We start from the raw sequence: 12,697 nt of genomic DNA, 5'->3' as shown, positions 1-12,697 counted from the left end.
TACACCTCCCAAATTCCACATAATGTTTGTGCTGTCCTCACCGCATTGCCAACATCAATCCAGTCCACTCACCGCAAGGACCATGTCCCACGTGAATGTATAGAAGAACCATTCGACGCCTCTTTTTGCTAAAGCTCTGATCTTATAGTTACACACCTATGTCTTGGTTGTAACGTCCAGTTTCTCTAAGGTAAAATTTTTATAGATAATTCTTGAGTTTGATTTACCATAGCGTGGGACATTAATGAGCCCCCACGATGTGGCATTGTTAAGCCACGACGTGGCGAGCGGATGAAATGTTAAACCCTAATTTATCGGGTATCTAAAGGAAAGAGGGAGGGTATGGTTGCCCACCCTCAGCCTCCATCACTCTTAATCCTCTAAGTTTGTAACCATAATCTCATTTGAAGCTTTTGAGCTCATTTGGGCCTTTTTGGGTGGTTTTTAGCCCTTTCTTGAAGAAGAAGAAGAAGACTTTATTGGTGTATTTTATGGAGCAAGCAAGCTTCTTTCCATCATCTTGTGTTGTTATCGGACCTTTGTAAGTTGTCAAGATTCTACATTTCTCTTTCAAGCATGCTAGATCTAGGTTTTTGTTCTTATTTTTCATGTTGGGTTGAGAAGAATGCATGAAGTCCATAAATTTGGAAACTTTATGGATTATTAAGTTCCCGTTGCTATCATATTTTTCATATACGGAGTTTAATGCTATTTTGAGTTCTATGCATGATATTTTTAGTGATATTGCTTCATTTTGACCTAAGCTGGAATCTAGACTTGTTTTGGGCATGCATGTGTAGAAAAGCAATGATCTTTGGAATATTTTAGACCTTAGTGAGGATTTTGGATGGATGGAAAGAAAGGGAATTAATAGATTAAGGGCTAGATTTGTTAAGCTGCTAGAACCCAATTCCCATGATGTGGCATTGGATGCCACGGCGTGGCGACTGGGGGAAACCTGACTATTTTGTCGTGAAGCGCCCACGACGTGGTAATGTGAGGCCACGATGTGGTGACCTATCCAGCCGACGTGGACCGTTGGATTTGACCATGATTTTGATCACGTGTGACCTAGGGGTATTTTGAGTAGTAATTTGAGACTAGTTTGTTGGATAATGTATAGGTGACTTGTAGAGTTAGCAGTTGGAGCTTTGATTTGTTCAGCTATCTTTTCTGCGGACTGAGGTGAGTTTCCTTCACTATACTTGTGGGTCGAAGGCACAAATATCGGCCCAGTAGATTATGCTGGTAGGATGGTAATTGTCTTTGTGACAATTTACTGTATTCACTGTATATGTTTGTTGTCTCTGTGACTCTTACTGTTATGATTATATGCTAGTTGTAGGGGTGAAATAGACCCGATATTGGTTGAAAGAGACCGAAGGGATTGAAATACACCCAGTACTGGTTAAAAGAGACCTAAGGGGTTGAAATATACCCAGTACCGGTTGAAAGAGACCGAAAGGGGTGAAATAGACCAAATACCGGTTGAAATATCCTTGGCCCTAGTTTCAGGTACTTCCAGCTCAAAAGGGAAGGGCCCGACTTGATCGCACCACATCCACCCATGTTTTTCTGCATTATGTGATTTTAGATTTGTACTATGATATTATTTCACTATGATGCACTTTTGGTTGTTCTGACATGATTACCGGATGTTTTGAAATTAATTAAAATGAAATTTTTGTCTGGGATTTTTTGGATGTTACAAATTGGTATCAGAGCATTGGTTTGAGGGATTCGAGCATACTCTCGAGTGTGTCTAAATTCAAATTGAGGATTTGGTAGATGTTTAACAAAAAAGAAACATTTTATTAAAGAAATTTTAATAAAGTGTAATTAGCCGAGCTCAAGTACGTCTTCCCAAAATACCCATACATGTTATAAGTTTTATGTTATGATATGAGAATCGCATGCTAGACTAGGGCTAAGGATCAGCTCATGATTGCATGATAGAATGCTAGGAGAGATGCCTTTATGTGCCTATTGTATGCGATTATAGATCTGCAGGCTAGAATAGATTAGTTATCTGATAGGATGGCATGTTTAGGTTATGTTCTGACTCGACTTGGTTTATGCTTGAATGATGTATGCTTTGTGCTTTTAGGAATTCCCATTAGTATCATCTGACTATTGGACAAATTTGCTTGGTTACATATTGTTGATACTAGATAATTTTAGAAGGTTGGGTTTAACTCTAATGCGCAACTCTTGTTTTAGTCCAACCATTGTAGTGTAGGACCTTTCATTCGAATAATTTTCTAGTACCAAAGATATGTAATTGTATTCGTGTGGTAGTCAGGTGGTATTAGAGGGAGTTCTTTCTGTAGCTGATAGAAGAGGGTGGTGAGGAGAGGAACCCTAGGAAGTTCCTAGAATATGTCTTTGCGCGAGGGACGCCTTATAGTATAAGAAGAGTATAGATAGAAACGAAGTGACATGGAGGATTTATGACTGTCCTTGGGGAGGGTATTGGTTGGTGTGGAAGGTAGTATTGGGCTCGTACTACTAGAAGCACATCCTCGATACCTAATACGAGGAAGGCCATGATGAATTCAAGAAACTTTGAGAGTGTGAACCTATTTGTGTGTATACTGATTGTTTATGTGTATGTTTCATCATGGTGATGGCACGCGGTGGAGCAGGAGGTTCAGGATCTGGATCTGGTTCGGGCACGGGAAGCGAACCAATTGATGAGGGTTTACATGATTTCATTGCACCTGAGAGTACCAGAGGCATACTCAAGGTGACCCCAGTGATGTTTAGGCTGATCAAGGAGGGTATCATCGAGCTGATGGAGGATCGCCTTCGAATCTCTAGGGACGATATGGCCGCTAATAAGCCTGGAGCCCGCACTCTCTCCTTTAATGATTTCAAGGGATGTGGGGAGCTAGAATTCTTTGGGGTGAAGGACCCCATTGCCACCAAGAGTTGGCTAGCAGATATTGAGGGTGCCCAAATGACGAGCTTCTACCCTGAGGAGCCGACGGTGAGGTTCGCTGTAGGATGTCTAAGGGAGCGAGCCTGGGATTGGTGGAAGGAGATTAGCTATACTTTGGGAGCCCCAACCATTGAGGACATGATCTGGCTGGATTTTGTAACCTGGTTCCAAGCAAAGTTTACACCAGATGTTGAGGTACAACAGCTGGTGAGAGAGTTTTTGGATATGCGTCATACGATAGAGACTGTAGAGGAGATCACTGCCAAGTTCTAAGAGAAAGCTTTATCGGTACCCCAGTATGCTATAGACGAGGAGATGTGGAAGACTCGGTACCATGACATGTTGAGATCAGGCATTCGGGAGTTTGTTAGTTTTTCTGCCCACCCGACACTGGATGATATGATATTCAGGTCCTGGGAATTGGAAATCGATTTGGAGCACATAGGGAAGAGGAAGGCAGAGCATGGACAGATGACTGGGGTTTTAGAGAAGAAACCCAAGGGATTTAGTTCTAGATCGAGGGGACAGTAGGGCAAGAGCCGCTACAACAAGTGCGGCAAAGCACATGACGGAGCCTGCAGGGCGGGTGGTTCGGGCTGCTACAAGTGCGACAAGACAGGGCACTTTGATAGGGATTGTATATCCACTACCACCACCGATGTATCTGACCTAATTTTCTTTCATTGCAATCAGAGGAGCCATAAGAAGTCCAACTGCCCGAGTTTAGCAGCAATGGGACCAGTAACAACACCTACTCCGACGACTCTAAGGATCACTGATGGCCGCTAGGGCAAGGCGGAGCTGCCAATTGTTCGGAGCAGGGCATTTCAGCTGACAAACGAGGAGGCTCTTGCAGCACCCAATGTGTTCACTGGTATGTATCTTCTCCTTACCTTCTTATTTATGTCATTTATCATGTTTATATGTCTATATTGTTGTTCATGGTTGTTCCTCGTGAACGGTATTCCTGCATTGGTCTTATTCGATTCGGGGGCTACCCGTTCTTTTGTACCTCTTGCGCTTAGCAAGAGGTTTGACGGTGTTTTGGGAAAGTTGGATTACCCACTAGAGGTTGAGATTGCTGATGACCATCCACTGCGAGTGTCGAGAGTTCACCGGGGATGCACTTTGGAGTTATTCAGTGAGCAGTACCCAATTGATTTGGTTCTAATTCCCCTGCGTGAGAGTAAGGTTATTATGGGGATGGATTGGTTGAGACCTAATGGAGCGGTGATTAATTGTGAGCTTCAGTTGGTACATGTTCGAGCCCCAAGTAGGGGAGAGCTGGTGATCCATGGTGAGGGTGCTCAGCATGGGCTGACTTTCTATTCGGCAAAAAAGGTTAGGCGTTATCTTCAGCATGGATGTTTTGGGTTTGTGGCCTATGTGATGGATACCCGGGAGAAGGGTGAGGTGACCATGGATAATGTACCGATTGTTCGGGAATACCTGGATGTGTTCTCGGAGGATTTGCCTGGAGTGCCTCCTGAGAGACGAGTGGAATTTGGGATTGACTTGGTTTCAGGTGCGGCTTCGATATCCAAAGCACCTTATCAGTTAGCACCTCCAGAGATGTAGAAGTTGTCTACACAGCTACAGGAGCTGTTAGACAAGGAATTTATTTGGGCAAGTAGCTCACCATGGGGAGCGCTGATCTTATTCGTGAAAAAGAAGGATGGATCGCATCGGATGTGTATTGATTATCGGGAGTTGAATAAGCTAATGTTGAAGAACCGTTATCCACTCCCGAGGATTGGCGACTTATTTGACATGCTTCAAGGCGCATCATGCTTTTCCAAGATTGATATGCATTCAGGTTATCATCATATGAAGTCAGAGAGGAGGATATGCAGAAGATGGCCTTCTGGAATCGATATTGTCGTTACGAGTTCGTGGTGATGCCCTTCGGACTCACCAATGCTCCATCCGCATTCATGGATCTCATTAATCGCGTATGCAGTCCTATGCTGGATTGGTCTGTGATTGTGTTTATTGATGACATCATGGTCTCTTCTAAGACCCAGGAGCAACTTGAAGAACATTTGAGAAAGGCATTGGAGACTCTGAGGAGGGAGAGGTTGTATGTGAAGTTCTCAAAGTGTGAGTTCTAGTTGCACAAGGTGCAGTTTCTGGGGTATCTTGTCAACCCGAATGATATTCTAGTTGATCCGGCCAAGGTTGAGGTGGGAAGTTCCGAGGTCTCCATCCGAGATTCATATTTTTCTTGGATTGGCGAGTTACTATCATAGATTCATTAGAGATTTCTCCAAGATAGCAGTTCCCTTGAACCGATTAACGAAAAAGAGGATCACGTTTCATTGGGGGCCTGACCAGCATGCATCTTTTGAAAATCTGAGATAGAGATTATGTGAGGCACCGATGCTGACCCTATCATAAGGTGTTGACGGCTTTGTGGTATATTGTGATGCGTCGATCACAAGTTTGGGTGCAGTTTTGATGCAGCAGGGTCATGTGATCGCATACGCCTCGATGCAGTTGAAGCCTCATGAGGCGAATTATCCTACGCACAATTTGGAGTTGGGGGATGTGGTTTTCGCCCTCAATATTTGGAAACATTACCTTTATGGGGTTCGTTGTACTATTTACATGGACCACAAGAGCCTGAGGTATCTGATGGATCGGCCGAATCTAAACATGAGGAATCGTAGATGGTTGGACATGGTAAAGGTTATGATTGTGAGATCCTTTATCTCCCGGGGAAGGATAATGTGGTGGCTGATGCTCTCAGCCGCAAGGCGGCTTCTGCCCTGATCAGGGATGTATGTTTTGAGGATGACTGTGATTACCCCACTTTTAGCGTAGATTCGAGAGGCTCAGGTTGAGGCTATGAAGGAAGAGCACTGGAAGAGTGAGTGTATAGTGGGTTAGGTGGCTTTCTTCGATTATGATATTCGAGGGTTATTGACCCTTCACTGGGGGGTATAGGTCCCATACTGGGGTGGTGCGTGTCAGGTTCTGATGGAGGAGGAGCATAAGTTACGATTCTCTATTCATCTCAGAGTGACAAATATGTATAGAGATCTCTGACCTGATCATTGGTGACCATGTATGAAGCGAGACATGCACTGGTATGTGGAGATGTGCCTGACTTGCAGGAAAGTCAAGGCCGAGCATCAGCGACCCCACGACACAATGGAGCTATTGGGTATTCCCGTTTGGAAATAGGAAGAGATTACGATGGATTTTATCACCAAACTGCCTAGGATGGCTCGCGGAGTGGATTCGATGTGGGTCCTCATGGATCGATTGACCAAAAACGCACATTTTATTCCGATTCAGGAGAGCATTTTAGTGGAGAATCTGGCTGATATCTACATTTGGGAGGTGGTGGCACGGCATGGAGTGTCGATTTATATGGTCTCTGATGGGGATGTTCGGTTTACTTCCAGGTTCTGGAAGAGATTCAATGAGGAGTTGGTTACTCGTCTGTATTTTAGCACGACTTTTCTCCAGCAGACCGATGGTCAGAGTGAACGGACTATGTAGACTTTGGAAGATATGGTGCGGGCTTGTGTTATGGATTTTGGCGGTAGTTGGGATACGTACCTTCATTTAGAGGAATTTCCATATAACAATAGTTATCACGCAAACATTAATCGACCTCCATTTGAGATGCTCTGCGGTAGAAAGTGTAGGACCCTGATATGTTGAGGAGAAGTCGATCAGCGAGTCATGGGGAGTACCGAGGTGGTACTTAAGATGACGAAATAAATTCAACAAGTTCGCAACATACTTCAGACATCACAGAGTCGACAAAAGAGCTACACAGATAGAAGTCGACCAGACTTGGAGTTTTAGGCTAGGAATATTGTACTCCTGAAGGTGTCACCTTGGAAAGGTGTCATCCGATTCAAGTAGCGGGGCAAGCTGGTCCCCAGGTATATGACGGGTTTTATGCAAAACAAATAAACTTGAACTCTTAAGTGTGTATGAAACCCTAATAAAGATCCATGTTTTCTCTATTGAATCTATAACTATGAACATCAAAAAGAAACCCTAAGAAACCTAGGCTATTTTTGAAATATACCAAACAGGGTTAGGAATTACGTACCTTAATTGTTATTGTAGCAAATAACAAAGAAACCTTCTTGTTGATCCTTTGGAAGCAAGTACCACAATTGTCGTGCCTCTAATGGGATCACACCCAACACAAGCAAGAGGGCGAGAGGAGAAGGGAGAAGATTTCCGTCCAAAGCTTATCAAGGGAAGGAGTGTCGAATTTGTGAAGGGGTATGACCTTTATATAGTTGAGATAGCTTGGTGCCAAAGCTAGGGTTTAAGGAGGAAACCCTAAATCCCTTTGCTTGGTGACCAAGCAAAGCCCATTCCGCTCATCCAAGGGGCTTGGACGAAAACTCCATGGGCTTGCCCAAGTGATTTTCGTCCACCTCATCTAATGAGGTCATTGGGCTTATTTCCTCAACTTTCAATAAATAACCAAACATAACTGTACTTTTAATTAATCCAATTAATCCCAAAATTAATTCCAATTAATTTATGATTAATTATTAATTAAACAATATGATTTCTAATTAATATATTATTTTCATAATATATTAATAAATCAATTATTTAAATTTATTACTCAAATAATAAATCAATCTCTCTCTCTCTCTCTCTCCAAAATCATCTTGTCTAGTTGCAAGGTTTGAGGGAAATCTAAAAGGACTATGCTACTATCAATTCAAGTGTATACCAATTATAGTTATGGGCTTAAACACCTAATCCAATAGTCTCCCACTTGGATAAGTCTAATAACTATAATTTTCGGTATAACTTCTAAACTGGTCAGCAAATTATAGTTTCCAAAAACCGATGTCGAACTCTAACCCAGTCAGTTACGTGTCCTAAGATAAGTGATCATATAATCCTCCATTATGCAAGATATCATTCAGATATTATACATGTAACATAATCAATCTCATTGTCCAAGACCTTGTTTCCCGATTTCTGATTTGTAATGACATAGAACTTCTAATCGAACACATCAATTAAGTCCTGGTCGGGCCCGACACTATAAATCACCACCAAATCACCGAGGGGCCCAAAGATATCGCTTTTCCCGTTAGGGAAAAAGGAAAAAAATAAACTTTGACTTATATGCTTGCACCATTTACTCATCATATCATGCACAACAATATGTTTTACAACATCAAGTTACTGATGTGTTTATGTATCATCAATGCATAACTGACTTGTAAACTACAACTCATATATCTTCGTTTAAAGATTATAAGATATTATCGTCGCAGAACTACTCGTGATAAATTCCTTGAAGTAATTCCCTGAGCATGGCTTAATCCAATACTTAAATATCCATTTCAAAGTACTCATGAACATTGCAACAATACTATTCCTATGTCTAAAACTTTTTAGACAATCTGCAATCTAATTCATGACAGTCTTAATTCACTACTTACTTCCAAAAGTATGATCGACTATGGAATTTGAATAATCGAATTATTCGAAAAGTAAAACATGCAAAATGAAACACAATAATAAATAATTGACAAAAGGTAGTAAACAAACTCATAAATAATTCACTATTATTTAATCACCAAAAGTCAATTACATTTAGTTTGTTACAAGTTTCAAACAAACTATCTAACTACGAAAAATAATATCATCTTTCAGACCAATGCCCCTAGCATGTTAAATGTGTTTGACCCTACTCAGACCATTTGTGAGGGGTCTGCAGGATTCTCTTATGATGATACCCTCTTCACTATGAGGTGAAATTCTTCAACCCTATGTCTGATGAAATGGTATGTTATGTCGATATGTCTTGACTGCCATGATCTCTTGGTTCCTTTGTCAAGGCAACCGCATGTTCATTATCACAGAAAATTTCCATTGGCTCCTTAATGGTTGGAACAAATCCAAAGTCTCCGTTGAATTTCTTCAACAAGATTTGCTCCTTTGACGCTTCGCTCGCCACTACATACTCTGATTCACAGGTAGAATCAGCCACTGTCTCTTGTATGGAACATTTCCCGGTTACCACTCCTCTATTTAAGGTAAACACCAACCAGATTAAGAATGAAAGTTGTATTTGTCTGTTTGAAAGATGGCGTCACTATAACTAGTTACTCTCAATGTATCATTCGCACCAAGTACAAGAACCCAGTCCTTAGTTCTTCGTGGATACTTGAGAATATTTTTAACTGCTATCCAATGAGCTCTACCTGGATTTCCCTGATAATGACTGACCATACTCAAAGCAAAAGCCACATCAGGGTGAGTACATGTCATAGCATACAAGATAGATCCAACAACGTAGGCATATGGAACTCTACTCATTTATGATATTTCACCAGCGGTACTCGGGCTCTAAGTCTTACTTAGTGTGACAACTGCCAATTTTGGTCAAACAAATTCAATAAAAGTCAACCAGGTCAACTCAACTCGTATTAGAATTTTAGGTGAAATGTGATATCCCTAATGTTACTAATGTACTATTGGCAAGTTATAAATCGAAGTACCTCTCTTTTTACCAATTATTGAATATAAACCCTAATTAGGGTTAGTAACATAAAAATTCGATAATTCAATTATATATTACTTGGGTATAAATAATATTCATAACACAATGTAGTTGAGTTCATAAATGTTATACTACGTGACAAATTCATAACAAAGGTTACATATTCATATTTTTGGTGAATTCATCACCAAATGCGACAAATTTTTTACCCGACTTAAACATTCAAATGTTAACGAAAAGAATTAGGAATCATCCTAACTTTCATGTAACATGTTATTATTTTTTATAATAATGATTTTTATAATAACTTGACCTTATATGATTCAAATTAAGTAATTATACATCATTTTACCATAGTTTTTATAAAAATCACAAACTTTTATAAAAATTACCCAATTTTTTTCTTATAAAAATAAACTAAAGACACATTTTGTCCCATATGATTATTACCTCTTTTCCCTTTATTTTTGGCCGAAAACCTCCCCCTCATCCCATCTTCTTCATTTGTTCATCTCCTTCTTCAAGAACAAGTTCATTCTCTCCAGATTAATCTCCATAAGTTGGTTCTAGATCTTTTGGTAAGTTTTTCCTTACTAATCTAGTGATTCTATACATATATATACTAGTTTTGTTACAATTACACACATTAATATGTGTTAATATCCATAGGATCTTTCAATCTTTAAGTGTTCTTCAAGTGTTCTTAGCTTGAAATCTTTCATATTCACCTCTTTATCCACCAAAAAACACACTCAAGGTGAGTTCATACCCCTGATTTTCATCTTTATCCAAGTTTTAGGGGGACAATACAAGCAAACTTATATAATTATACAAGTTGTTATACATGCTTACTTTCATGTTGTGTAAGAATGTTATCTACATGAAATAATGTTATTACCTAGTATTATGAATCTATGAAAATTGAGTACAAACATGCTATATGTTGTTAAGAAAAAGTCATAAAAACAAAATTATAAAAACTAGGGTTTTTATGAACACAATATGACTTTTCTAGAAAAAATGGTTATAAACAAGTTATTCCACCATTTTGTGGGATATAAATCAAAATATGTTATTTTGGACATATGTTATGAAACTAGTTGTAAATACGAAGGATTTGGTTGTACAAAAAGAAAACCTAAAAATCGATCATTAATTTTATGTAAAAGTTAGGGTTTTCTAACAAAAATGGTCATAACCAAGTGATGGTACCATTTTTGTGAGATTTGGCATAAAATATGTTGTTTTAAACATATAAGGTTAGCTTGACTTAAGCTTTGTGACAACCGTCAAAATTTGAGACAGTTCTAGATTTGAATAAACTTAGTTGCACATATAGACACGACACATACTAGACTTTGTAACTAGGAGTTGTGTTATAACCTACTAGAAACTTGGAAACAAGTAGAATCGAAAGATAATGTACTTAGATTTCACATTGGTATGTGAATTTTACAACTACTTAACTGTAATGACTATCCATATTCGGGTCATTCCTCGAATTGAACATCTTTTCATAAATCATGTAGACACATCATACACTTGACCTAGAAGTAGAAATTAGGTCAAAGTCTCATAGAAACTTAAGTCAAAGTTGAAACTAGGACTAGTATACTTCATTCATCAAATTCACTTGAATCTCGGAACCACTACATAGAAATGCCAATAAACTGATAAAAATAAATTACAAACATTATTTCTAACTTGAATAAGAGTTATGAAACTCTAAAATAGTTCGAAGTCTCAATGATTCAATTTATTTTGATATCCAAAGATTTACAAAATTCCTTAAAACCCTAAAAGTCCTAAAAACTTAAATTTATGAAGTTTTATAATATATATTAAAATCCCATAGGATTTTTTAAAAACTATAATATCAAATTAATATATTTAAAATGTGGAAATATAATCAATGAAATTAATTTAATTCATTAACATTAACTTTACATTTATAAGTTAAAAATCCAAGAGTTATGAACAAATTTTACATAAAATACACATTTTATATAAACTAAAAGAAATTTTATAAAAATTAAGGAATTAATAATAAATAAATAAAATAAAATAAAATAAAAGCTCCTCTCTCCACTCAAAAATCGGCCTCATCCCTCCCAATACCACTCTTCCCCAAAACTCAATCATTTCACTCACTTATTCACTCTACCATTCTACTTCTCTCTCTAAATTTCTCTCTTCCTTCTCTCTAAAGGAAATCCGATGGTAGAAGCAACTTCTGTGGGAGAGATTTTTCCAGTTTATCATTCACATGTTAGCACATATCTTTGTATTTTGGTGACTGATTTTAGTGGAGAAAAACGCCAAAGAGATGACGAGAGAGATTAGGTATCCAGAGAGATGAAATCTTTCTTTTCTCTCTTTTTTTCTCTCTAAAACCCCCATTCTTTACCTCTATGAATTAGCTCCAAAACCCACGAAAATTCCAGAAAATATCCCTCATTTTACTCAAAAATCTTCATCATTTGAAGTTGATATTCAAGGTAAAATTAATTTCCTTGTATTTTCTTTACTTTTCTTTCAAAAATTTCATGTTTTCTTGCATTTTTCTCCCTCTTCTACATTTTTATTTGAGATTATTCACATGCATGTTCATGCATGTCGAACTTGATGATGATGGTAGTAGGATTTCACCCCAAAAACAACATGCATGTTGTTAGAAGGTGAAATCCAATGATCAAAACCCAAATCAAATCCATCAACTTGAGTTTGACAAGTTTTAAAGATTCAAAACCACGTGCATTCAAGTTTTTCATTTAGAAACATCATTTTAAATAAAAATAAGTTCATTCATGATCTTCAAATCATAATGCATGTGATGAATATCAAGCTTAAAGGATTGATGATCAAAGTACATTATTAAGAAAGCTTATAAATGATTTATTCATAAATAAATATCTAAAAGTTCTTTTCTACTCAAATCCAATTTTTCTCAGAATCCAAACAAAAAAATAAGATGATCTGGAAATGTTCAGAAAATAAATCATTTTTCTCGATTTATTGTAATGTTTGCAAGAAAATAGAGCAATAATTCATATAAAATATTATTGATGGTTAATAAATTCTAGTAAATTTAGGATATCATATATGCACAGATTAAAGACTTTTCATCAAGCTTTATGCATTTCTAAGGCTACTTTCTGTTGATTTCTAATTTATTTTTTTTAAACAAAATAAATAGAAAAATATAGTTATGAATGTCCAAAGACATATTTCATAATTTTCACATCTTCTAT

At 38.0% G+C, this 12,697-nt stretch overlaps 1 protein-coding gene across 1 annotated transcript; it reads left to right on the top strand.

Moving 5' to 3' along the window:
- Positions 1–3,856: 3,856 nt before the first annotated feature.
- Positions 3,857–4,519, top strand: LOC145123140 (uncharacterized). Its single transcript, XM_079058438.1, has one exon. The coding sequence runs from the start codon at positions 3,857–3,859 to the stop codon at positions 4,517–4,519; it is 663 nt and encodes a 220-aa protein (XP_078914564.1).
- Positions 4,520–12,697: the final 8,178 nt, after the last annotated feature.

This window comes from Lactuca virosa, chromosome 1 (assembly GCF_052849685.1).
Source record: "Lactuca virosa cultivar CGN04683 chromosome 1, Lactuca_virosa_CGN04683_v6, whole genome shotgun sequence".
In the NCBI taxonomy this organism is placed as follows: Eukaryota; Viridiplantae; Streptophyta; class Magnoliopsida; order Asterales; family Asteraceae; genus Lactuca; species Lactuca virosa.
This window is presented reverse-complemented; position numbering and strand designations above follow the sequence as displayed.